Source organism: Lagenorhynchus albirostris, chromosome 7, assembly GCF_949774975.1.
Source record: "Lagenorhynchus albirostris chromosome 7, mLagAlb1.1, whole genome shotgun sequence".
NCBI lineage: Eukaryota > Metazoa > Chordata > Mammalia > Artiodactyla > Delphinidae > Lagenorhynchus > Lagenorhynchus albirostris.
In genome coordinates this window covers 64701583-64726389 of record NC_083101.1, presented here as the reverse complement: position 1 = coordinate 64726389, position 24807 = coordinate 64701583, and the positions used below count along the sequence as shown (strand labels likewise).

Here is a 24807-nt window from a genome sequence, read left to right as displayed (position 1 = left end):
TCTGGGCTGAGATAGAGTTCTCTTTATTAGAGACTCCTAAGGAATTCCTGGATACCCCTGACCTGTTAACTTTCTGCATTTTCATCTAAGGAGAGCTGAATTTAGCTAGTTCAATAACTTCCCCAAAATTTTGAATCAGTGAAAAAAAAACCCCACCCCCCTTCCTTCACCAGTTTTTCTGCAAAAAAAAAACACAAAAAAACCCCCGATCCTCAAGAATTCATATTTTCAGAATCACTGTGGATTTACATACCCTTCCAGTTGCTACTAATACAGAAATCAGGTATACATTCCAACAGTGTAACTGTAATCCTATTGCTCAAGAGATAATTTGAAATCTGACCTAATTTACCATATTCCTTATATAAACAAGAACCCAAGAATATAGACAGAATGTCATATGAGACAGCATATGCTTGCATTTATTTTGGTTCAAATAAGGTTCACATAATTAAACTTCAAATAATTAAATTCTTTGACAAAAGTCAAAGTCACTCACATTATCTGTGAATCCAAAAGGTTTTACTACTGACCTTATGAAATATAACAGGGTACAAGATATTCACAGATAGGATAAGCTCTCCTTCTTCAATCATGTCTGCTGGATTTTCAGGCTTTTTTCCTATGGCATGTGACTCCTAAAGAAGGAAAATAAGTTAATAAGACATTAAAATCAGACACTGTGACCCAGATCAGAGGCAATGTAGAATAAGGGTTATAAGCAAGGGCTTGAGTCAGCCCTGGGTTTGACTCCTAATTCCACTTCAAGAAAATTGTTAAAAACCTCTGTAAGCTTTAGTTTCATCATCTATAAAAAACAGAAAATACTTATTTTACAGAATGGATGCTGGAAATGTATAATAAAGCATCTAATAAGACATTTGGCACTAAGTGCTTAGCAACTGATGATAAGACAGGAGTATCACCTAATGTTGGTATAATACTGGCAGTTACTAACACTTTTACATGCCTCCTCTCATATTATCATGAAAGCTACTTGATGGATGAAGCTTAGGTTCACCAATCTACCCAAGGTAAATCAGAGTTAGAATGCAAAAACAAATCTGTTTGACTCTAAAACCCATTTTTTACTACACTGTCACATCTTTAATCCATCAATACATCACACTCTCTTTTATATGTGCTTAATAACTATAAAATAGAGGCCAGCAGGGAGGACTGGTTAAGAAGTAAAGGTGCAAAAGATGTTTTAAAAACAGGTGGTAGTGACATTGTGCAAAATGGCACAGCAGGAAGCTCTAGGGGATCAGTCCCTCCAGCAAAGCAACCATTAAGATGGAAAGAGACTGGAATCAACTATTTTGGCACTCTGGAACCTCATCAGACACTTGTATCAACCAGGTGAGTGCCTGATGAAGGAGCAAGCTGCTGATCTTTCCTAGGTAAGCAGAGGGTGTAAACTAACTACAATGGGCTAAAAACTACCATCATTTAGCCCTGTTGCAGACGTGGACACAGAAGCCTGTGGTCTTGGAAAAGGTGGCCGATACCAGGACGAGCAGTGGGATCTTGTTCTCCCAAAGCTGGGAGTAGTGTGTTTTGGTTGGTCTGGCAATGCCCTGAGGGCCTGGTACAGATACTTGCCTTCAGTTTTACCAGCAGTGGCTTCCCCCAGCAGCATCTACTGGAAAATTTAAAGACACAGGACCCTTTGTGAAGTCAGACATTTAAGGAAATCTTGGTCAGGTCACTGACTGACCAAAGTGATAATTAATCAGAAACGTCAGTGACCACACGGGCACACCTTGGAGATATCACAGGGTCACCTCCAGACCACCGCAGTAACAAATACTGCAATAAAGTGAATCATATGAATTTTTTGGTTTCCCAATGCACGTAAGTTATATTTACACTACACTGTACTCTATTAAGTGTTCAATAGCATTATTATGCCCCCTCAAAACAATGTACAGACCGTAATTTAAAAAACTTTTTGCTAAAAAATGCTATCTTCTGAGCCTCAACAAGTTGTAGTAATAATGTCAATGTTCACTGATCACAGATCACCAAAATAAATATAATAATGAAAAAGTCTGAAATATTGTGGGAATTACCAAAATGTGAGAGAGACATCAAGTGAGCAAATGCTGTTGGAAAAATGGTGCCAACAGACTTGCTCAATGGAGGGTTACCACAAACGTTCATTTTGTAAAACAATGCAATATCTGTGAAGTATAATCAAGTAAAGTGCAATAAAGTACAGTATGCCTGTACACAAGGACTACACATTGGAAAAATAGTTTGGAAATGTCACAAACAGGTCCAGCTCTCAGAATGTCTAGTTCTCAACAAAAACTTATAAGATACACAAAGAAACAGGAAAATATTGCCCATTCACAAGAAAAAAAAGAATTTGACAGAAACTACCATTGAGGAAGCCCAAACACTGAAATTACTAGTCTAAGATGTTAAATCAGCTGTCTTAAATGCACTCAATTAGCTAAAGGAAACCATAAACAAAAGAACTAAAGGAAATCAGGTTCCTCAATAAGATTAAACATGATTTCTCGGGACTTCCCCAGTGGTCCAGTGGGTAAGACTCCATGCTCCCAATGCAGGGGGCCTGGGTTGGATCCCTGGTCAGGGAACTAGATCCCACAGGGATGCCACAACTAAAAAGTCCACATGCCACAACTAAGAAGTCCACATGCCGCAACTAAGGATCCGCATGTCGCAACTAAGAGTCCACATGTCGCAACTAAGTTTCCGCATGTCGCAACTAAGACCCGGCACAGCCAAAAATAATAAACAAACAAACAAACATTGTTTTAAAAAAGATGGTCTCTCACCAGTAACCATGTAGATAATAAGGCAGTGCAATGATATATTTAAAGTTGTGAAAAAAAAACAAAACAGTCAACCAAGAATTCTACACCCTGCAAAACTAGCCTTCAGGAACAAAGAAGAAACTAAGCCATTTTCAGATAAACAAAAGCTAAGGGAGTTCATTACCAGTAGACCTGCCCTATAAGAAATGTTAAAGAGAATTCTTCAGCCTGAGATAAAGACACTAGACAGTAACTTGAAACTATAAGAAATAAGGAATACCGGTAAAGGTAAAAACATAAGTAAATATAAAAGTCAGAATTACTGTACTTTTGGTTTGTAACTTGTTTTTTTCCCTATGTGATTTCAAAAGCAAATGCCTAAAACAATATTTATAAATTATGTTAACAGACACAAAATATATAAAGATGTTATCTGTGACAATCACAATATAAAGGGAAGAAATGGAGAAATATAGAACAATATGTGTGTGTGTGTATATATATATATATATATATATATATACACACACACACTACTGAAAAAGTTGGTATTACTAAAACTAGGTTGTTCTATATTTAAGATATTTATTTTAATCTGCAAGGTAACCACTAAGAAAATAAGACCACATACAAAAGAAAACAGAACGGAATCAAAAGGACACACCACAAAAATTCAGTTAAATACAAACTGAATGGAAGTAATGGAAGAACTGAAGAACAAAAACCATATATGACATACAAATAGCTAAATAGCAGAGGTAAATCGTCATCAGTAACTACTCTAAATGTAAATGGACTAAACTCTCCTATTAAAAAGGCAGAAGAGATCAGGGAAGATGGCGGAAGAGTTAAGACGCAGAGATCACCTTCCTCCCCACAGATACACCAGAAATACATCTACACATGGAACAACTCCTACAGAACACCTACTGGACGCAGGCAGAAGACCTCAGACCTCCCAAAAGGCAAGAAAGTCCCCATGTACCTGGGTAGGGCAAAAGAAAAAAGAACACAGACAAAAGGATAGGGACGGGACCTGCTCCAGTGGGAGGGAGCTGTGAAGGAGGAAAGGTTTCCACACACTAGGAAGCCCCTTCACGGCAGAGACTGTGGGTGGCGGAGGAGGAAGCTTCGGAGCCACAGAGGAGAGCACAGCAACAGGGGTACGGAGGGCAAAGGGGAGAGATTCCCGCACAGAGGATCGGTGCCGACTGGCACTCACCGGCCCGAGAGGCCTGTCTGCTCACCCACCAGGGCGGCCAGGGCTGGGAGCTGAGGCTCGGGCTTTGGTTGGAGCACAGGGAGAGGACTGGGGTTGGCAGCGTGAACACAGCCTGCAGGGGGTTACTGCACCACGGCTAGCTAGCAGGGAGCCCAGGGAAAAGTCTGGACCTGCCAAAGAGGCAAGTGACTTTTTCTTCCCTCTTTGTTTCCTGGTGCACGAGGAGAGGGGATTAAGAGCGCTGCTTAAAGGAGCTCCAGAGACGGGCGCGAGCCGCAGCTAAAAGTGCGGACCCCAGAGACAGACATGAGACGCTAAGGCTGCTGCTGCTGCCACCAAGAAGCCTGTGTGCGAACGCAGGTCACTCTCCACACCTCCCCTCCTAGGAGCCTGTGCAGCCCGCCACGGCCAGGGTCCCGGGATCCAGGCACAACTTCCCCAGGAGAACGCACGGCGCGCCTCAGGCTGGTGCGACGTCCTTTTGGCCTCTGCTGCCGCAGGCTCGGCCCACATCCGTACACCTCCTTCCCCCCCGGCCTGAGTGTGCTGGAGCCAGTGAATCAGCGGCTCCTTTAACCCCATCCTGTCTGAGCGAAGAACAGATGCGCTCCGGCGACCCACATGCAGAGGCGGAGCCAAATCCAAAGCTGAACCCCGGGAGCTGTGCGAACAAAGAAGAGAAAGGGAAATCCCTCCCAGCAGCCTCAGAGGCAGCGGATTAAAGCTCCACAATCAACTTGATGTAACCTGCATCTGTGGGATACATGAATAGACAACGAATCATCCCAAATTGAGGAGGTGGACTTTGAGAGCAAGATTTATGATTTTTTTCCCCTTTTCCTCTTTTTGTGAGTGTGTATGTGTATGCTTCTGTGTGAGATTTTGTCTGTATAGCTTTGCTTCCACCATTGTCCTAGGATTCTATCTGTCCGTTTCTATTTCCTTAAAAAAAATTTTTTTCTTAATAATTATTTTTTATTTTAATAACTATTTTATTTTATCTTCTTTCTTTCTTTCTTCTTTCCTTCCTTCCTCCCTCCCTCCCTCCCTCTTTCCCTCCCTCCCGCCCTCCCTTCTTTCTTCCTTCCTTTCTTTTTCTCCCTTTTATTCTGAGCCGTGTGGATGAAAGGCTCTTGGTGCTGCAGCCAGGAGTCAGTGCTGTGCCTCTGAGGTGAGAGAGCCAACTTCAGGACACTGGTCCACAAGAGACCTCCCAGCTCCACGTAATATCAAACGGCGAAAATCTCCCAGAGATCTCCATCTCAACACCAGCACCCAGCTTCACTCAACGACCAGCAAGCTACAGTGCTGGACACCCTAACGAACACAACCCCACCAATTAGCAGAGAGGCTGCCTAAAATCATAATAAGTCCACAGACACCCCAAAACACACCACCGGACGTGGACCTGCCCACCAGAGAGACAAGATCCAGCCTCATCCACCAGAACACATGCACTAGTCCCCTCAACCAGGAAGCCTACACAACGGGAACTACGAACCTGCAGGCTGCAAAATGGAGACCCCAAACACAGTAAGATAAGCAAAATGAGAAGAGAGAAAAACACACAGCAGATGAAGGAGCAAGATAAAAACCCACCAGACCTAACAAATGAAGAGGAAATAGGCAGTATACCTGAAAAAGAATTCAGAATAATGATAATAAAGATGATCCAAAATCTTGGAAACAGAATAGACAAAATGCAAGAAACATTTAACAAGGACCTAGAAGAACTAAAGATGAAACAAGCAACGATGAACAACACAATAAATGAAATGAAAAATACTCTAGATGGGATCAATAGCAGAATAACTGAGGCAGAAGAACAGATAAGTGACCTGGAAGATAAAATAGTGGAACTAACTACTGCACAGCAGAATAAAGAAAAAAGAATGAAAAGAACTGAGGACAGTCTCAAGAGACCTCTGGGACAACATTAAACGCACCAACATTCGAATTATAGGGGTTCCAAAAGAAGAAGAGAAGAAGAAAGGGACTAAGAAAATATTTGAAGAGATTAGAGTTGAAAACTTCCCTAATATGGGAGAGGAAATAGTTAATCAAGTCCAGGAAGCACAGAGAGTCCCATACAGGATAAATCCAAGGAGAAACATTCCAAGAAACATATTAATCAAACTGTCAAAAATTAAATACAAAGAAAACATATTAAAAGCAGCAAGGGAAAAGCAACAAATAACATACAAGGGAATCCCCATAAGGTTAACAGCTGATCTTTCAGCAGAAACTCTGCAAGTCAGAAGGGAGTGGCAGGACATATTTAAAGTGATGAAGGAGAAAAACCTACAACCAAGATTACTCTACCCAGCAAGGATCTCATTCAGATTTGATGGAGAAATTAAAACCTTTACAGACAGGCAAAAGCTGAGAGAGTTCAGCACCACCAAACCAGCTTTACAACAAATGCTAAAGGAACTTCTCTAGGCAGAAACACAAGAGAAGGAAACGACCTACAAAAACAAACCCAAAACAATTAAGAAAATGGGAATAGGAACATACATATCGATAATTACCTTAAATGTAAATGCATTAAATGCTCCCACCAAAAGACACAAACTGGCTGAATGGATACAAAAACAAGACCCATATATATGCTGTCCTCAAGAGACCCACTTCAGACCTAGAGACACATACAGACTCAAAGTGAGGGGATGGAAAAAGATATTCCATGCAAATGGAAACCAAAAGAAAGGTGGAGTAGTAATTCTCATATCACACAAAATAGACTTTAAAATAAAGACTATTAGAAGAGACAAAGAAGGACACTACATAATGATCAAGGGATCGATCCAAGAAGAAGATACAACAATTGTAAATATTTATGCACCCAACATAGGAGCACCTCAATACATAAGGCAAATACTAACAGCCAAAAAGGGGAAATCGACAGTAACACATTCATAGTAGGGGACTTCAACACCCCACTCTCACCAATGGACAGATCATCCAAAATGAAAATAAATAAGGAAACACAAGCTTTAAACGATACATTAAACAAGATGGACTTAATAATTGATATTTATAGGACATTCCATCCAAAAACAACAGAATACACATTTTTCTCAAGTGCTCATGGAACATTCTCCAGGATAGATCATATCTTGGGTCACAAATCAAGCCTTGGTAAATTTAAGAAAATTGATATTGTATCAAGTATCTTTTCCAACCACAACACTATGAGACTAGATATCAATTACAGGAAAAGATCTGTAAAAAATACAAACACACGGAGGCTAAACAATACTTAATAACGAAGTGATCATTGAAGAAATCAAAGAGGAAATTTAAAAATACCTAGAAACAAATGACAATGGAGACACGATGACCCAAAACCTATGGGATGCAGCAAAAGCAGTTCTAAGAGGGAAGTTTATAGCAATACAAGCCTACCTTAAGAAACAGGAAACATCTCGAATAAACAACCTAAACTTGCACCTAAAGCAATCAGAGAAAGAAGAACAAAAAACCTCCAAAGTTAGCAGAAGGAAAGAAATCATAAATATCAGATCAGAAATAAATGAAAAAGAAATGAAGGAAACGATAGCAAAGATCAATAAAACTAAAAGCTGGTTCTTTGAAAAGATAAACAAAATTGATAAACCATTAGCCAGACTCATCAAGAAAAAAAGGGAGAAGACTCAAATCAATAGAATTAGAAATGAAAAAGAAGTAACACCTGACACTGCAGAAATACAAAGGATCATGAGAGATTACTACAAGCAACTCTATGCCAATAAAATGGACAACCTGGAAGAAATGGACAAATTCTTAGAAATGCACAACCTGCCAAGACAAAATCAGGAAGAAATAGAAAATATGAACAGACCAATCACAAGCACTGAAATTGAAACTGTGATTAAAAATCTTCCAACAAACAAAAGCCCAGGACCAGATGGCTTCACAGGTGAATTCTATCAACATTTAGAGAAGAGCTAACACCTATCCTTCTCAAACTCTTCCAAAATATAGCAAAGGGAGGAACACTCCCAAACTCATTCTATGTGGCCACCATCACCCTGATACCAAAACCAGACAAGGATGTCACAAAGAAAGAAAACTACAGGCCAATATCACTGATGAACATAGATGCAAAAACCCTCAACAAAATACTAGCAAACAGAATCCAAAAGCACATTAAAAGGATCATACACCATAATCAAGTGGGGTTTATTCCAGGAATGCAAGGATTCTTCAATATATGCAAATCAATCAACGTGATACACCATATTAACAAATTGAAGGAGAAAAACCATATGGTCATCTCAAGAGATGCAGACAAAGATTTCAACAAAATTCAACACCCATTTATGATAAAAACCCTCCAAAAAGTTGGCATAGAGAGAACTTTCCTCAACATAATAAAGGCCACATATGACAAACCCAAAGCCAACATCCTCCTCAATGTTGAAAAACTGAAAGCATTTCCACTAAGATCAGGAACAAGACAAGGATGTCCACTCTCACCACTCTTATTCAACATAGTTTTGCAAGTTTTAGCCACAGCAATCAGAGAAGAAAAGGAAATAAAAGTAATCCAAATCGGAAAAGAAGAAGTAAAGCTGTCACAGTTTGCAGATGACATGATACTATACATAGAGAATCCTAAAGATGCTACCAGAAAACTACTAGAGCTAATCAATGAATTTGGTAAAGTTGCAGGATACAAAATTAATGCCCAGAAGTCTCTGTCATTCCTATACACTAATGATGAAAAATCTGAAAGAGAAATTAAGGAAACACTCCAATTTACCATTGTAACAAAAAGAATAAAATATCTAGGTATAAACCTTCCTAAGGAGACAAAAGACCTGTATGCAGAAAATTATAAGACACTGATGAAAGAAATTAAAGATGATACAAATAGATGAAGAGATATACCATGTTCTCGGATTAGAAGAACCAACATTGTGAAAATGACTCTACTACCCAAAGCAATCTACAGATTCAATGCAATCCCTATCAAAATACCAATGGCATTTTTCACAGAAGTAGAACAAAAAATTTCACAATGTGTATGGAAACACAAAAGACCCCGAATAGCCAAAGCAATCTTGAGAAAGAAAAATGGAGCTGGAGGAATCAGGCTCCCTGACTTCAGACTATACTACAAAGCTACAGTAATCAAGACAGTATGGTAGTGGCACAAAAACAGAAAGAGAGCTCAATGGAACAGGATTGAAAGCCCAGAGATAAACCCACGCACATATGGTCATCTTACCTTTGATAAAGGAGGCAGAAATGTACAGTGGAGAAAGGACAGCCTCTTCAATAAGTGATGCTGGGAAAACTGGACAGGTAGATGTAAAAGTATGAGATTAGATCACTCCCTAACACCATACACAAAAATAAGCTCAAAATGGATTAAAGACCTAAATGTAAGGCCAGAAACTATCAAACTCTTAGAGGAAAACATAGGCAGAACATTCTATGACATAAATCACAGCAAGATCCTTTTTGACCCACCTCCTAGAGAAATGGAAATAAAAACAAAAATAAACAAATGGGACCTAATGAAACTTCAAAGCTTTTGCACAGCAAAGGAAACCATAAACAAGACCAAAAGACAATCCTCAGAATGGGAGAAAATATTTGCAAATGAAGCAACTGACAAAGGATTAATCTCCAAAATTTATAAGCAGCTCATACAGCTCAATAACAAAAAAACAAACAACCCAATCCAAAAATGGGCAGAAGACCTAAACAGACATTTCTCCAAAGAAGATATTCAGACTGCCAACAAACACATGAAAGAATGCTCAACATCATTAATCATTAGAGAAATGCAAATCAAAACTACAATGAGATATCACCTCACACCAGTCAGAATGGCCATCATCAAAAAATCTAGAAACAATACATGCTGGAGAGGGTGTGGAGAAAAGGGAACACTCTTGCACTGCTGGTGGGAATGTGAATTGCTACAGCCACTATGGAGAACAGTATGGAGGTTCCTTAAAAAACTACAAATAGAACTACCATATGACCCAGCAATCCCACTACTGGGCATGTACCCTGAGAAAACCATAGTTCAAAAAAGAGTCATGTACCAAAATGTTCATTGCAGCTCTATTTACAATAGCCCAGAGATGGAAACAACCTAAGTGTCCATCATTGGATGAATGGATAAAGAAGATGTGGCACATATATACAATGGCCATAAAAAGAAACGAAATTGAGGTTTTATTAGTGAGGTGGATGGACCTACAGTCTGTCATACAGAGTGAAGTAAGTCAGAAAGAGAAAGACAAATACCGCATGCTAACACATATATATGGAATTTAAGAGAAAAAAAAATGTCATGAAGAACCTAGGGATAAGACAAGAATAAAGACACAGACCAACTAGAGAATGGACTTGAGGACATGAGGAGGGGGAAGTGTAAGCTGTGACAAAGTGAGAGAGTGGCATGGACATATATACACTACCAAACGTAAAATAGATAGCTAGTGGGAAGCAGCCACATAGCACAGGGAGATCAGCTCGGTGCTCTGTGACCACCTAGAGGGGTGGGAGGGAGGGAGACACAAGAGGGAAGAGATCTGGGAACACATGTATATCTATAACTGATTCACTTTGTTATAAAGCAGAAACTAACACACCATTGTAAACCAATTATACTCCAATAAAGATGTAAAAAAAAAAAGGCAGAAGATTGGCAGGTTGGATAAAACTAGATCCATCTATGCACTCTCTACAACAGACTCACTTTAGATATGAAGACACAAAGAGACTGAAAGTAAAAATGGAAAAAGATATTCCATACAAATATTAACTGAAAGAAAGCTGAGGGGGCTATATTACTGTCAGGCAGAATAGACTTTAAGTCAAAAAGAGACAAAGAAGGGCATTATATATTGATAAAAGATACAATCCAGCAAGATACAATACTTATAAACATATGCAGCTAACAGTAGAACTTCACAAGATATAAAGGAAAACTGACAGAATTGAGGGGAAAACAGATGGTTTCTACAATAATACTTGGAGATTTCAATACCTCACTCTCAACAATAAGTAGAACATTCATATGGAAAATTAATAAGGAGATAGAAGACTTGAACAACACTAGAATCCAGTTAGAACTAACAGACATATATAGAACACTCTTCCAACAACAGCAGAATATACATTCTTTTCAAGGGCACAGGGACCATTCTCTAGGATAGACCACCAAGTCTTAATAAATTTAGAAAATTAAAATCATTAAAAGTATCATTTCTGGGACCTCCCTGGTGGCACAGTGGATAAGAATCCACCTGCCAATGCAGGGGACACAGGTTCAAGCCCTGGCCCGGGAAGATCCCACATGCCATGGAGCAACAAAGCCCATGCGCCACAACTACTGAGCCTGAGCCCTAGAGCCTGCAAGCCACAACTACTGAGCCCATGTGCCACAAATACTGAAGCCCAAGGGCCTAGAGACTGTGCTCTGCAACAAGAGAAGCCACCACAACGAAAAGCCTGCACGTCTCAACAAAGAGTAGCCCCAGCTCGCCGCAACTAGAGAAAGCCCGCATGCAGCAACGAAGACCCAATGCAGCCAAAAATAAATAAATAAATTTTTTTAAAGAGTATCATTTTTGATCACAAGAGAATGAAACTAGAAATCAGTAACAGGAGGAGAACTGAAAAATTTCCATGTAGAAATTAAACAGCATGCTTTTAAACAAGCAATGGGTCAAGAAAGAAATCACAAGGGAAATTACAAAATACTTTGAAACAAATGAAACAAAAACACAATATAAGAAACTTACAGGATGCAGCAAAAGGAGTACAAAGAGGGAAACTTACAGCTCTAAACATCTACATTAGAAAAGAACAATCTCAAACCAATAAACCTGAGGAACCAGAAAAAGAAAACTAAACCCAAAGCTAGCAGAAGGAAGGAAATAATCAAAACTAACTCAAGAAGAAAGGGAAAATATGAATAGACCTGTAACAAGTAAGAAAATTAAATCAGAAATTAAAAACCTCCTAACAAAGAAAAGCCCAGGACCAGATGGCTTCACTGGTGAATTTATCAATACTTCCTGAAGTCCTCCAAAAAATCTGAAGAGGAGGGAATACTTCCTAATTCATTCTATGAGATCAGCATACTCTGATACCAAAGTCAGACAAAGACACTATGAGAAAACTACAGGCCAACATCCCTTATAAGTATAAATATAAAAATTCTCAACAAAATACTAGCAAAACAAGTCCAACAGCATATAAAAGGGATCACATATCACAACCAAGGGGGATTCATCCTCAGGATGCAAGGGTAGTTCAACAAATGCACATCAATGCAATATACCACACTAATAGAATGATGGAAAAAAACACATCATCTCAATTGATGCAGAAAAAACATTTGACAAAATCCAATACCCTTTCTTAAAACATTAAATAATGTTAAATAATTTTTTAAAACGTTAAATAATACCCTTTCTTAAAACATTAAATAATGATAAAAACATTAAATAAATAGGAATCGAAAGGAACTTACTCCATATGATAAATGTCATATATGGAAAACCCACAGCTAAACTAATACTCAATAGTTAAAGATTGATAAGGATGTACACTTCTGCCACTTCTATTCAACAAAGTACTAGAGAAATTCTAGCCAGAGAAATTAGAGGGAAAAGGAAGGAAGGAAGGAAGGGAGGGAGGGAGGGAGGAAGGGATGGAGGGAGGGATGGAGGAAGGAAGGAAAATAGGTCAAGTGAGCAACCAAACTGGAAAAGAATAAAGTTATCTCTGCCGATGACATGCATGATCTTCGATGTAAAAAATCCTAAAGAACTCACACACACACAAAAATCCTGTTAGAGCTAATAAATTTAGCAAAGTTGCAGGATATAAAACCAACACAAATATCAGTTGTATTGGGTTTCCCTGGTGGCGCAGTGGTTGAGAGTCCACCTGCCAATGCAGGGGACACAGGTTTGTGCCTCGGTCCGGGAAGATTCCACATGCCGCGGAGCGGCTAGGCCCGTGAGCCATGGCCGCTGAGCCTGCGCATCCGGAGCCTGTGCCCCGCAACGGGAGAGGCCACAACAGTGAGAGGCCCGCATACTGCAAAAAAAAAAAGTAGCAAGGAAAAAAATAAAATACTTAATAAACAATGTAACAAAGGAGATGAAAGACTTGTACATACAAAAAAACTACAAAATGTTGCCAAACAAAATTAAACACAACCTAAACAAACTGGAAAACATCTTTTGTTCATGGACTGGAAGACAATATCGTTAAGATAACAATGCTACCCAAAACAATATAAAGATTTGATGCAACCCCTATCAAAACCTCAATGCTTTTTTTGTTCTTATTACAGAAATAGAAAAACTCATCCTAAAATTCGTATGGAATTTCAAGGGACCATGAATAATGAAAACAATTCTGAAAAAGAACAAAACTGGAAGACTAACATTTCCAAATTTCAAAAATGACCGCAAAGCCACAGTAATCAAAACAATGTGGTACCAGGATATGGACATACAGACCAATGAAATAGAATAGAGAACTCAGAAATAAACCTTATTTGGTCAACTGACTTTTAACAAAGGTACCAAAACCACTCAATAGGGAAAGGACAGTCTTTTGTGCTGGGAAAACTGAATATCCCCACGCAGAAGAATGAAGTTGAACCTTTACCCTATACCATACATAAAAATTAACTAAAAATGGATCAACAACTTAAGAGCTAAAACTATAAAACTCTTATAGAAAACAGGGTAAAATAAAAAATCTTCATGATGTTGGATTTGGCAATTGTTTCTTAAGTATGACACCAAAAGCACAAATAACGAAAGAAAAAAAACAAATAAATTGTATTTTATCAAATTTTAAAACTTTTGTACATCAAAGGACTCTATCAAGAGAGTAAAAAGACAATCCACAGAATGGAAGAAAATATTTTCAAGTTATACATATGGTAAGCATCTAATATCCAGAACATACAAAGAACTCACAACTCAAAAACAAAGAGACAAACAAGCCAATTTAAATACTGGCAAAGGACTCAAAGGACTTTAAAAGAACTTTCTCCAAAGAAAATATACGAATGGCCAAAAAGCACATGAAAAGATGTCCAACATCAATAATCATTAGGGAAATGCAAATCAAAACCATAATGAATACCACTTCACACCCATTAAGATGGCTATTATCAAAGCCTAGAAAATAACAAATGTTGACAAGAATGTGGAGAAACTGAAACACTCCTGCATTGCTGGTGGGAATATAAAATAATTCAACCCCTGTGGAAAACAGTTTCGTAGTTCCTCAAAATGTTAAACCTAGAATTACCATATGACCAAGCAATTCCACTCCTTGGTATATACTGAAAAGAGCTTAAAATGGACTCAAACAGATACTTGAACACTAATGTTCATTATAGCATTATTTACGATAGCCAAAAGGCAGCAATTACCCAAATGTCCAACAACAGATGAATGAATAAACAAAATGTGGTATATCCATACAATGGAATATTACTCAGCCATGAAAAGGAATGAAGTTCTCATACATGCTACAGCATGGAGGAACCATTAAAACATTACAGTAAGTAAAATAGGCCAGATACAAAAGAACAAATACTGCATGATTCTACTTATATGAAATATTTATAACAGGCAAATCCACAGAAATGGGAAGTAGAAGAGGTTACCAGGGGCTGGGGGAAGAGAGAATGGGGAGTTGGTGTTAATGGGTATAGAATTTCTGTTTGGGATGATGAAAAAGTTCAGAAAATAGTGGTGATGCTTACACAGCATTGTGAATGTACTTAATGCCACTTAAATGAACATTTAAAATAGTTAAAATGTTAAATTTTATGTTATGTAAAATTTACCACAATTATAAAAATGAGTGAGAGAGAAAACAGGTGCCCTTCTGCACTATTAAGTGCCTAAAACAGCATTTGGCTCGTAATAAGTTGTCAAGAACATGTACTGAATGAACCTATCATGTCTACTAACACTTAATTCCTCATTATTCACCATCTTAAATTATTCTGAGGGTTTTAGCTAAGAAATAATGGATTAGAAAAGAATATAGTTAAACCAAAATCAGGAGCAGAACAAAAATATCAGAAAGAGGGTGGTGAAAGGCATGAAATTAGCCTAATACAGAGGGCAAGACCAAAGTAAAAGCAAAAATAAAGGCCAAGATCTGACAGGAACATGTGCCATCACTTGAATTTCTTTTCTTTTTTTTTTTTTTTGGCTGCACTGCATGGCTTGCAAGATCTTAGTTCCCTGACCAGGGATCGATTCTGCGCCCTTGGCAGTGAAAGTGGAGTCCTAACTATTGGACTGTCAGGGAATTCCCCATCACTTGAATTTTATCGGTCTTTTTCTCCTACTAGTTCCCAGTCCCAGTGAAGTTTCTCTAATTTGTTTCCAACTAAGCACATGCAATATAAAGCCCCCATACAGTCATCACTAACATCAATGAGAGTTTGTTTCATGGGAAGAGGTGGAAAAGATAAGACTTTTTACCATCTCATAAGCAAATGTTTCTTGTCTGCAGACCCGGTCTATCGTTATGGTTTCTTCCCGGTGTTCCAGAAGTCTCTTTCTAACCCTGTTACAAGAAAAATCAAACTTCAACATTCTTTACTGGGGCTTCAAAAATATCTTTAATATTTAGCTTTTTATTCTGAACTAATTTTAGACTTAAAGAAAGGCTGAAAAAATAGTACAAAGAATTCCCTTATATCTCTTACCTGGCTTTCCCTGTTAACATCTTACATGTTCATAGAATAATTATCAAGACCAGGAAATTAACATTAATACAGTATTATTAACTAAAGAACTTTTTTGAATTTCACAAATTTTTACCTTTAGTGCCTTTTTTGTCCCAGGATCCTATTCAGACACCACATTGCATTTCTTATTTCTCCTTTCCCCTCCAGTCTTCTACAGTTCCTCAGTCTCTGCCTTTCATGACCTTGACACTTTCAAAGAGCCCTAATCAGTGTTTTTATAGAAAGTCCTTCAATTTGGGTTTAATTGCTGTTGCCTCATAATTGGAGTAAGCTTATAAACTTTTGACAAGAATACCTCAAGAATGATGTTTTCCTTCTCACTGTATCATCCTGACGTTCATAATGTTAATATTAGTATGTCTTATTCCTGTAGATATTTACCTTGGTTAAGCTCCTGTCTGCCAGGTTCCTACACTAGAAAGATATTTTCTTTTCCTTTGCCCCTGATAAGTGTTTGCGGGGAGCTACTTTGAGACTATGCAAATCTTGTTTCTCCTCAAACTTTCATCCAGGAATTTTAGCACTCACCAGTAGATTTTGTCTACAACACTTATTACTGTGGTTTATACCTAACAGTGATTCTCTATTTTCCTCCTTTAACATTTATTGATTGGTATTATGAGGAAGACCTGCCTCCTTCTTCCTATTTATTTATTTATTTGGTTATTTATATTTTTAGTATGAACTCATAAATATTTACTTTATTTTACAGGTTAAAATCTAATACTACTGTTATTCTGTTGCTCAAATTATTCTAGTTTTGGCCACTAGGAGCTCCTTCAATTTGGCTCTGTTCTTTTTTTTTTTTTCTTGTTAAGTATTTCCTTGCTTTCTGGCACCACAGAAGATGCTCAAGGCTCACCCTGTATTTTCGTGTCTCAGCCCTGGAATCAACCACTTCTAGGAGCCCTAGTTCCTTCACTGGAGAGAGGTTTAGACACCTGTACCTGAGCATGAGGTGTTCTCATTGTTACTGCAGTCACTGCTTCCAGGACTCTCAGCAGAGAGAGGTACGAAACATACATATATATACTAAACCACACATGTACAAATATCTGTGTTTCTGTATTTTTCTGTTTATATATTTTTTAACTTCAATAATGTAGTTTATTTAACCCAATACTCTGTTATATATTTTTAAAGCCATTGAGTTTATACTAATACTTCTAATCCCAAACTAAAATCAGGATTCATTTTAGCCTTCAGCCTTTCCTTGTTTATAACTTTTCTCCACAAGAAACCCAGCTCCCTTTATCTATATTCACTTACACATTCAATTCTTTAAAAAACATGGTTTCAGAATTGCTAACCTACACCCCTGTGAAAAACACTAAAAATTAATAGTTCTTTTTGTCTTCAGCCTTACAACACTGAATCCAAGTACACTTTTATACAGAATCAGATTAGATCTTTCTTACTAATTCTCTTCAGTGTTGTGATGCTATTCATTTGTAACACAATTAGACTCATTTGTTAGTTTCACATTCTATTTTGGGTCTTCCCCTACATCTTGGCTGGTTTTAATTGTCTGATTACTTTTGGGTTGTGTAAAAGATATGGGAAACACTACTATGATTCTAAGAGTTATAAAAGGTATACATATTCAGAAAAGTATCATTCCCTCTTGGTCCCGACCACTAACCTGTACCTATTTCCTCCTTTCTTTCCACCCCTGTCCTACCCACCTACCGCAGGCCACCAATCTCTACGGTTCTGGTTTACCCTCTCCATTTCTTTTGTTCAAACACACAGATACCTATGTATTTTCTTATATTCCTTTTTGTGTCAGTCTGAGTTCAATTAGGAGAAAAAAACTAAACAGTAATTTGAACAAAGTTTAATCTAAAGAATTATTAACTTTTAACAGAGGACTGGAGTAATGAGAGACTGGCAAGTAAGAAGTAGAGAACGCTAGAGAACAAAGGAATAGCATAAAAGGAACCCTACTCCTTGCGCTAAGAAAGAATACCCAAGGAAGGCTCCCTTTTCTTCCCCCAGGACTGACAGCCAGACCTTATTGGAGAGGGAATGGCTGTGACTCGCTGAATGGCAGAGAAGTTGCTAGGGTGCATCAGTGGAACCTGCTGGAAATCTGCCCTCAAGGGTGACAGGAAAAGCTTTCCCAGGGAGGTTTCAAGGGGAGTGGAGCAGCAGGGAAAGCTCTGTGCTACTGACTGCCGGGTACTGCGGGAGCTGGATGCTGGGGAAGCTGTGTGTGCTGCAGGACCCTGCTGAGCCAGCACATGGCACCAAGAAGCAGAACTCCTTCCTCATGCAAAGTCTCTCCTGTGCCCTTTACTGACAAAGCTTAATACTGTGCCAGTTGGGAAAGGAAAAATATTTAAAGAGCTGAGACTCATTTTTACAGAGCAGGCAAAAAGGGTACACTTTTAGATGAGAGCCAATAAACTGATACCCAATGAAACTTCGTTTTTACAAGAAGGGTAAAGTATGCTTCTGGGCTTTGCTTTTGTCACGTAACAGTATTTCCTAGAAATCTATTGGTTCATCCTTCCTTATCCTTTAGCACAGCTACACAATACTGCACTGTGTGGATGTCCTATAATTTCTTCAACACTCTCCTATGTATGTATATTTAGGATATTTCAAATATTTGCTATTACAAACAATGCTGCAACGAATAACCTTATGCATAATAAATTTTCATATTGTTGGAGGCATATCTTCAGTAGAGATTGCTAGAAGTGGGACTGCTAAGTGCCTATGTAATTTTGTGTTGGGCATTACCAAATCTCCCTAGAGGAGGGCTGCTATCAATTTACGTTTCCATCAGGAATGTCTGAAAATGCCTGCTTCCCTCAGCCTCATCGAAAGAATGTATATTTTAAAATTTGTGCCAGTCTGATAGGAGAAAAAAGGTATCTGTCACTTTAACTTGCATTTCTCTAATAATGAATCTGCATGAACATTTCTTCATGTTTGTGAGTTATTTTTATATCTTTTTTGTGTGTGAGTTATTGGTTCATATCTTTTCCCCATTTTCCCTTTGGGTTTTTGGTCTTTGTCCCTCAACTTTTAAGGTATTATATATTTGGGTTACCAGCTCTTTGTGTATATGTTATATTTTCTCCAAGTCTGGCAGCTGTCTTTTGACTTTGTTTATGGTGTTTTTTGTCATGCAAATTTTAAATTTTTATATGTAGTCCATTTTATCAATCTTTTCCTTTTATTACCTCTGGATTTAAATCATAGTTAGAAAGCCTTTCACTACACCAAGGTAGGCATGTTTCATTTTCTACATTTTGATCCCACTCCCTCTGGAGTTTATTCTTGTGTATAGCATCATACTAAATTTCCATATGCATTTGAATCTAACTGGACTTTCTCTTCTATTCCACTGGTCTATCTGTCTATTCATGAGCTAGTACCCACTGTTTTAATTATAAAGGCTTTGTAGTATATTTTAATATATGGTAAAATTACCAGGCACTCACAATTTTCTCCTCCTCACCCAGTTTTTTCCTAGTTACTCTTGAATATATTCCATATGAACTTTATTATCAACTGTCTAACTCCATAAAATAACCAATACTTTTAGCATTTTTATTGGGATTGCACTTAATCTGTAAATTAACTTAGAAAGAACTAACAACATTATAATGCTTAGTATTCCTATTCAAGAACAGAGGATATCTTTCAATGTTTTCAAGATTTTTTCTAAGTCTTTCAGGAGGGTTTAAAATTTTCCCTTACCTCAGTTTTACACATTTCTTGTTAAATTTATTCTTAAGTATTTAACCTTTTTGACTATTGTAAATGGGATTTTCCTCCATTATGTCCTCTAATTGTTTACTGTTTGTATCTACGAAGGCCATTTTTTTTATTTATCAATTTTGTATCCTGCTCTTACACTAAATTCTTTTTTGGTTTTTGTCTGTTTTAGCATTGATTTCTTTTCCAGGTAATACCATTAAATCATTCACAAATAGAGCTAGTTTTTCTTCTTTATCTACCCTTATGCTTCTAATTGATTCCTCTTGTCAAACTGCATGGCTAATCCTGTAATACAATGCTGCAAAGCAGTGAGATACTAGGCATGCTTGCTTATTCCAGATCTTAGCAGAAATATATGTACTGCTTCCTTATTAAATAAGATACTAGCTTTACAACTAAGGTATATATATTTTACCATGTTGTAACAGTAGCCCTGTTAGAACAGTTCCATGTTAGAATGGCCTGATTTTTGTTTTTGTTAGTAAATTCTAGTTTTATTATGTTGTGATCAGAGAGTGCTATTTGTTTTATTTCTACTCAATGGATGTTATGATGTTTCCTCTGTGACCTAATATATAACCAACTTTTGTGAATGTGCCACACAGTCTCTAACACAGGGTTATAAATTTTATGTATATATATGTATCTCCATAAGACATACCCTACTGATTATGTTGTTTAGGGCTCTTACCTCCTCACTTTTTTTAGCCAGTTGATCTGTCTTGTGCTGAGATTGGTATATTAAAGTGCCCTATTGTTAGTGTGTTTCTAGCTATGTTTCCTTGTATCCCCTATAGTTTTGTTTTATAAAGTTGGCTGCTATATTCTTTGGGGTATATATAAGTATTCTATCTTAACTGTGGTTTGTGCCCTTTAGCACTAAAATGTGTCCTTTGTCATATTTAATGTTTGGGGACTTGAATTTTATTAGTCTGTTATCAGGACCATTACATCTGCTCAATTTTTCTTTCCATTTATCTGGTATACTTTTGTCCCACCATTTATTTTTAACCTCTCTGAATTACTTTATTTTAGATGTGTCTGTTGTCTCTGCAAGGTTTTTGTTTTGTGAGCCTAATCTAAACCCTTTTATGAGACTGTAGAAAAACTGATGCCTTTGGCCTCAATTCTATTACATTTTCTAATTGTATGTATTTTGTTATATTAGCTGTTTTTTTCATTATGAGATATGTCTTTCTGCTTGTCTACTTTTTTAGAAATTGCAGAGGGAAGTTTGGTATTTGCATTTTTGTTCCAGTGGTTACCTTTGCATTTATATATTTTTTAATGCCCCTTGTTACCCATTTTCTCTCTGAAATATAATTGTTTTACTAGGATACATCTCAGAGTTGATAATTCTGAGTTAATTTTCCCAGGTAACCAGTGAGCCCTTTTAATTTGTTCAGGTTTTCTTCCCCATTCTGGAAATTTTTCTTAGATTATATTCTTAAATATTCTATCTATAAGCTATTGTACTAAAAACAATGTTGCTTAATCTTTGGAGAAAAGAAGTGCTAGAAATGTATTTTATGCCACAATAAAGGGATCATGTACTTAGGTTTTGTTTTTACTTTACGTTTTTAAGTTATTGGTAGGGAAAAGAAAGGAAGGTTTAGTGAAAGAGAAAGCAGAGAGAGACAGATTTTTGGCTTTTGGCACAAGCCTAATTCACTTGTGGTACTGTTAAGATTAATCTTATTTTAAATATAATAGTTTTAAAGTACATCAAAATAATCCCAGCTAAGGAATGCTGCACTAACTCCTTTTACATTAGATTATACATATAATTCTACTCACATTTCCTATGGAAGGGACTAGAAGACAACCAAGGAGATCCAGTTGATCTAGTAACAGAAAATAGCCAGGGGAAGCACTGTGTAAAGCAGTCTGAAAATTACTATTTCACATAGCTCAATAACATCATTATAAGCCAATTAGCATGTAATTAACTATAGAAAAAAAAAGTCTGCTTTATAAATATCAACTTTCTTCTTTTAGCCAATCTCTAAAAAATCGCTTCCTTAGGTTTATGCAAGTTTCATTTATTCCACTCATTCTACAAGTATCTACTGACTCCCTATTATTATATGCCAAAATTCTAGGAATGAGGGACATGGCAGTGGGTGTGACAGACACAGCTTACGGAACTTTTAAGTCTAGCTAGAAAACAGAAAATTAAGTAAGTACAGTATAAGTGTGAAGAGTATTTCAATTAGAGAAGTATCGCCAGCTACACGAGCATAAAAGGGGAGCTAGATGGAGTCCTTAGTCCTTCAGCTAAAACTTGAAAGATGAGTAGAAGTCAGCCAGACCGGGGGATAAGGAAGTGTGAGTGTTCTAGGCAAAGGCCTAGGATGAGAGAGCACATTCTAGGAACTGAAAAACAGTGTAACATGGCTGGAGCACTGCAGCGATGTAGGGCCGAAAAGACCAGCAAGATCCATTCTATAGAGAACCTTGTGATCCATTTAAGAACTCAGGACTATGCCTAAGAACGACTGAAAGATTTTATGTAAGAGAGTGAGACAATCAGATGTGCATTTTAGAAAAAAATCCAAATAATCAATCAACAATAGTTAAAGGGTACCAAATGGAGTAAAGCAGTCCGACAGGCTTAAGCGCAATTCACAGATGATGGAGCTTGGACTCTCAATGAACCTTCAAGGACTTTAGAAGTGTTAGAAGAATTCTAGACATTACAAGTGTGTCTATTTCCAAAGGGAGATAGATGGGTTGTAGAGATGTGGAAATGAATGTTAGGGACTCAAAGACTGGTTAGGTTAGGGTTCAGTTGGGAGAGGGGCCATGTGCATCCTGAGGCACTGAAAGAGAAAATGGTTGAAAACAAGTCAAGAAAGGCAGATTTGGGCTATGTGGAAGGTTTCAAATGTCTAAGTAAAAAATTCTGAAATTTGCCCATAGAGGAGAGGTTGAGCCATTGACGATTTCTCAGCAAATGAGCATGCTTAGGTGATAGCAGGATGGATAAGTCAGGAGAAAACACAGGACCTAGGAAAGACAGGAACCTTTTATAGTGCTCCAAGTGTTGCTAATGTAAGTGTTAGCAACAGGGATAAGAGAAACAGATTCGGCAATTACAAAAATAAGCCAACAATAAGGTAGGGTCGAAACGCCTGCAGGATAAAGTATGATAACATAGCTGATGCAAAGTAAACGGGCTACAAACTGGAAATTACAAATTTCACTATTACATGCAGTTTCTCTATAATAGTATTATCATAGAGCGGCCTTTCTCAAAATGTGGTTGGCAGACCGGAATTGATCTATGAGCTATTTGTAATCCAATCAGTACAGACAATGAGAGTAAGCATTTAGAAATGTTCACACCTATATGACAGTAATATTACTGTTGAATTTAATGATAAAAAACTTGGAGTTTTATTATGTTTGCCTTTTAATTTCATTTTTCTAGTAATTCATTTTTATCCTATTTTACAGAAGTATGGATCTGACAGAAAATTTTCAAAAACGAGTCCTTTACCACACTATCAAGAGTATTTAGCTTGCCACCCCAAAATCTAAGCAGATTAACTGTACCTTTGTAAACACTTAAAAATAAACACAAATTTGAATATGGACTGGATATTAGAGATAATGCTGTTACTGTTAATTTTCTTAGGTATAATAATACCACTCTGATTAAGTAATAGGATCATACTTTTAGAAGCTATACGCTGATGTACTTAGCGGTAAATTATCATGATGTCTGCAACTTACTGAATAGTTCAGCCATAGAAAAAGACACACACGAGGTATCTCAAACACATACAGCTAAAGCCAATACGGCCACATGTCAACAATGGTTGAATTTACAAGGTGGGATAACAATACCATACTCTCAACTTTCGAATAATATAATGTTGAAAAAAATATTTAAATAAGTAACAAAAGCAAAGTCCTCCATACCCCAAAGTCACTAGGTCAGTATTTTCTGGGATGACTTCTGGATCCTCCCCTTCCTCAAGGCACTTCAGTTTATCAAGACTAAAACAAAAACAAACAAAGTAATCACCGCATCCTGTCCTTAGCAAGCAGGAGTTGTGTCCTAAATACATCATTGAATAATTAAGCAATCAGATAACCAGAATTAAAGGCGAATTCTGTGCCAATATTGTATAAAGAAAGGGATATATGCCTGGTTGAAGGCGGCCAATACTGTTAAATGGAGAAATAGATCGTTATTTTAATATTTTCATTTAAAATAAATCACTTTGAGGAATATCTCAATAACAGTATATCCAGGAGGTCCCCAGAAGAGACCAGAGATAATCAAGGTTTTGACACTGCTGTGGTTAAATATCCTTCCAGCCTCATCATAAACTAAGGTTCCTCCGTCGTCAAAGTGCCTTGTCAAAGACATACACGTCGCTGTTACTCTGATTGCTTTCCTACATTAATAAGCACTTTAAAAACTAGTGAATAGAAAAATTAATCTTTCATGCGGCTCTCTCGTCCCTTCAATCCCACTAGCAGAAATTGTGCTTTCCCATCACGGGACTTCTCCCGTTGTTCCGGGAAAGCTTTGATAGGGCGGCCCTTCTACCCCGGGGAGTAAACCACAGGCCCGCCCCCATGATGAGGCCCAGGGGCGCGCAGGAGCAAGGCTGCACCCGGGTTGACTCCAAGCCGCAAGAGCCCCTCGGCCCCGCACTCACCCGCACACCGCCCTCAGCTCGGCTGCCGCTTCCAGGCTGCAGCCCAGATCCCGGGCCACGGCCTCATCCTCCCGGCCGGAGTCTGCAACCCCTCGGCCCCCGGGCAGCGCCGGTGCCGGCGGCTCCTTCAGCGACAAGTCCCCTTCCCCGCGCAGCCGGCCAAGCCACAACTCCCCGAAAGCGGCCACATGGAAAACGCGCGTATTCGACTCAGGAAGCTCGTACTCTGGGAAGTTGCAGCCGCCACTGCTGGGAACCGGGTTCTGCCTGCCGCCCTCCCCGCCGCCGCACGTTGAGCCGCCCCTGCTGCCTTCAGCCATGTTCGCCCCTCTCCCTTCCCGGCGAAAAGCGGCTGATCAAGGCCTCGCGGGGCTTGCTGGGACTTGTAGTTGCGCGGAGCCCGGGCCGGCGAGCAACTGAGCTGCACTGGCACAGCTTTAGACACTACGTTTCCCGTCAGGCCGCGAGTTGGGCCCGCCCCCGGGCGTGGCACCCCGAGCCTCCGCGTGCAGGGCTTGAACTCATTGTTCTCTGGTCTCGGCTCACAGGAGAGTGGCTGCGGCTTTCTTTTCACCGCAGCTTGTCTGGGGGGGTTCTCAGCCCGCTCGGTTA

At 38.4% G+C, this 24807-nt stretch overlaps 1 protein-coding gene across 3 annotated transcripts in view; it reads right to left on the bottom strand.

Annotated features, from left to right (window-relative positions):
* The window catches only part of SNAPC3 (small nuclear RNA activating complex polypeptide 3), a 43852-nt gene extending 19308 nt beyond the window's left edge, over positions 1–24544 (bottom strand). For 2 of the 3 annotated variants that reach the window (XM_060155101.1, XM_060155102.1), the window contains exons 1-4: positions 24196–24528; positions 23447–23524; positions 15516–15600; positions 534–638 (exon numbers count right to left, since the gene is read on the bottom strand). In XM_060155101.1, coding sequence (XP_060011084.1) covers positions 534–638; positions 15516–15600; positions 23447–23524; positions 24196–24515 — 588 coding nt within the window. In that variant the 5' untranslated portion in view covers positions 24516–24528. Of the gene's footprint in view, positions 1–533; positions 639–15515; positions 15601–23446; positions 23525–24195 lie in introns of all 3 variants that reach the window. The other variant, XM_060155103.1, reaches the window with a different exon arrangement.
* Between the last annotated feature and the right edge of the window lie 263 nt (positions 24545–24807).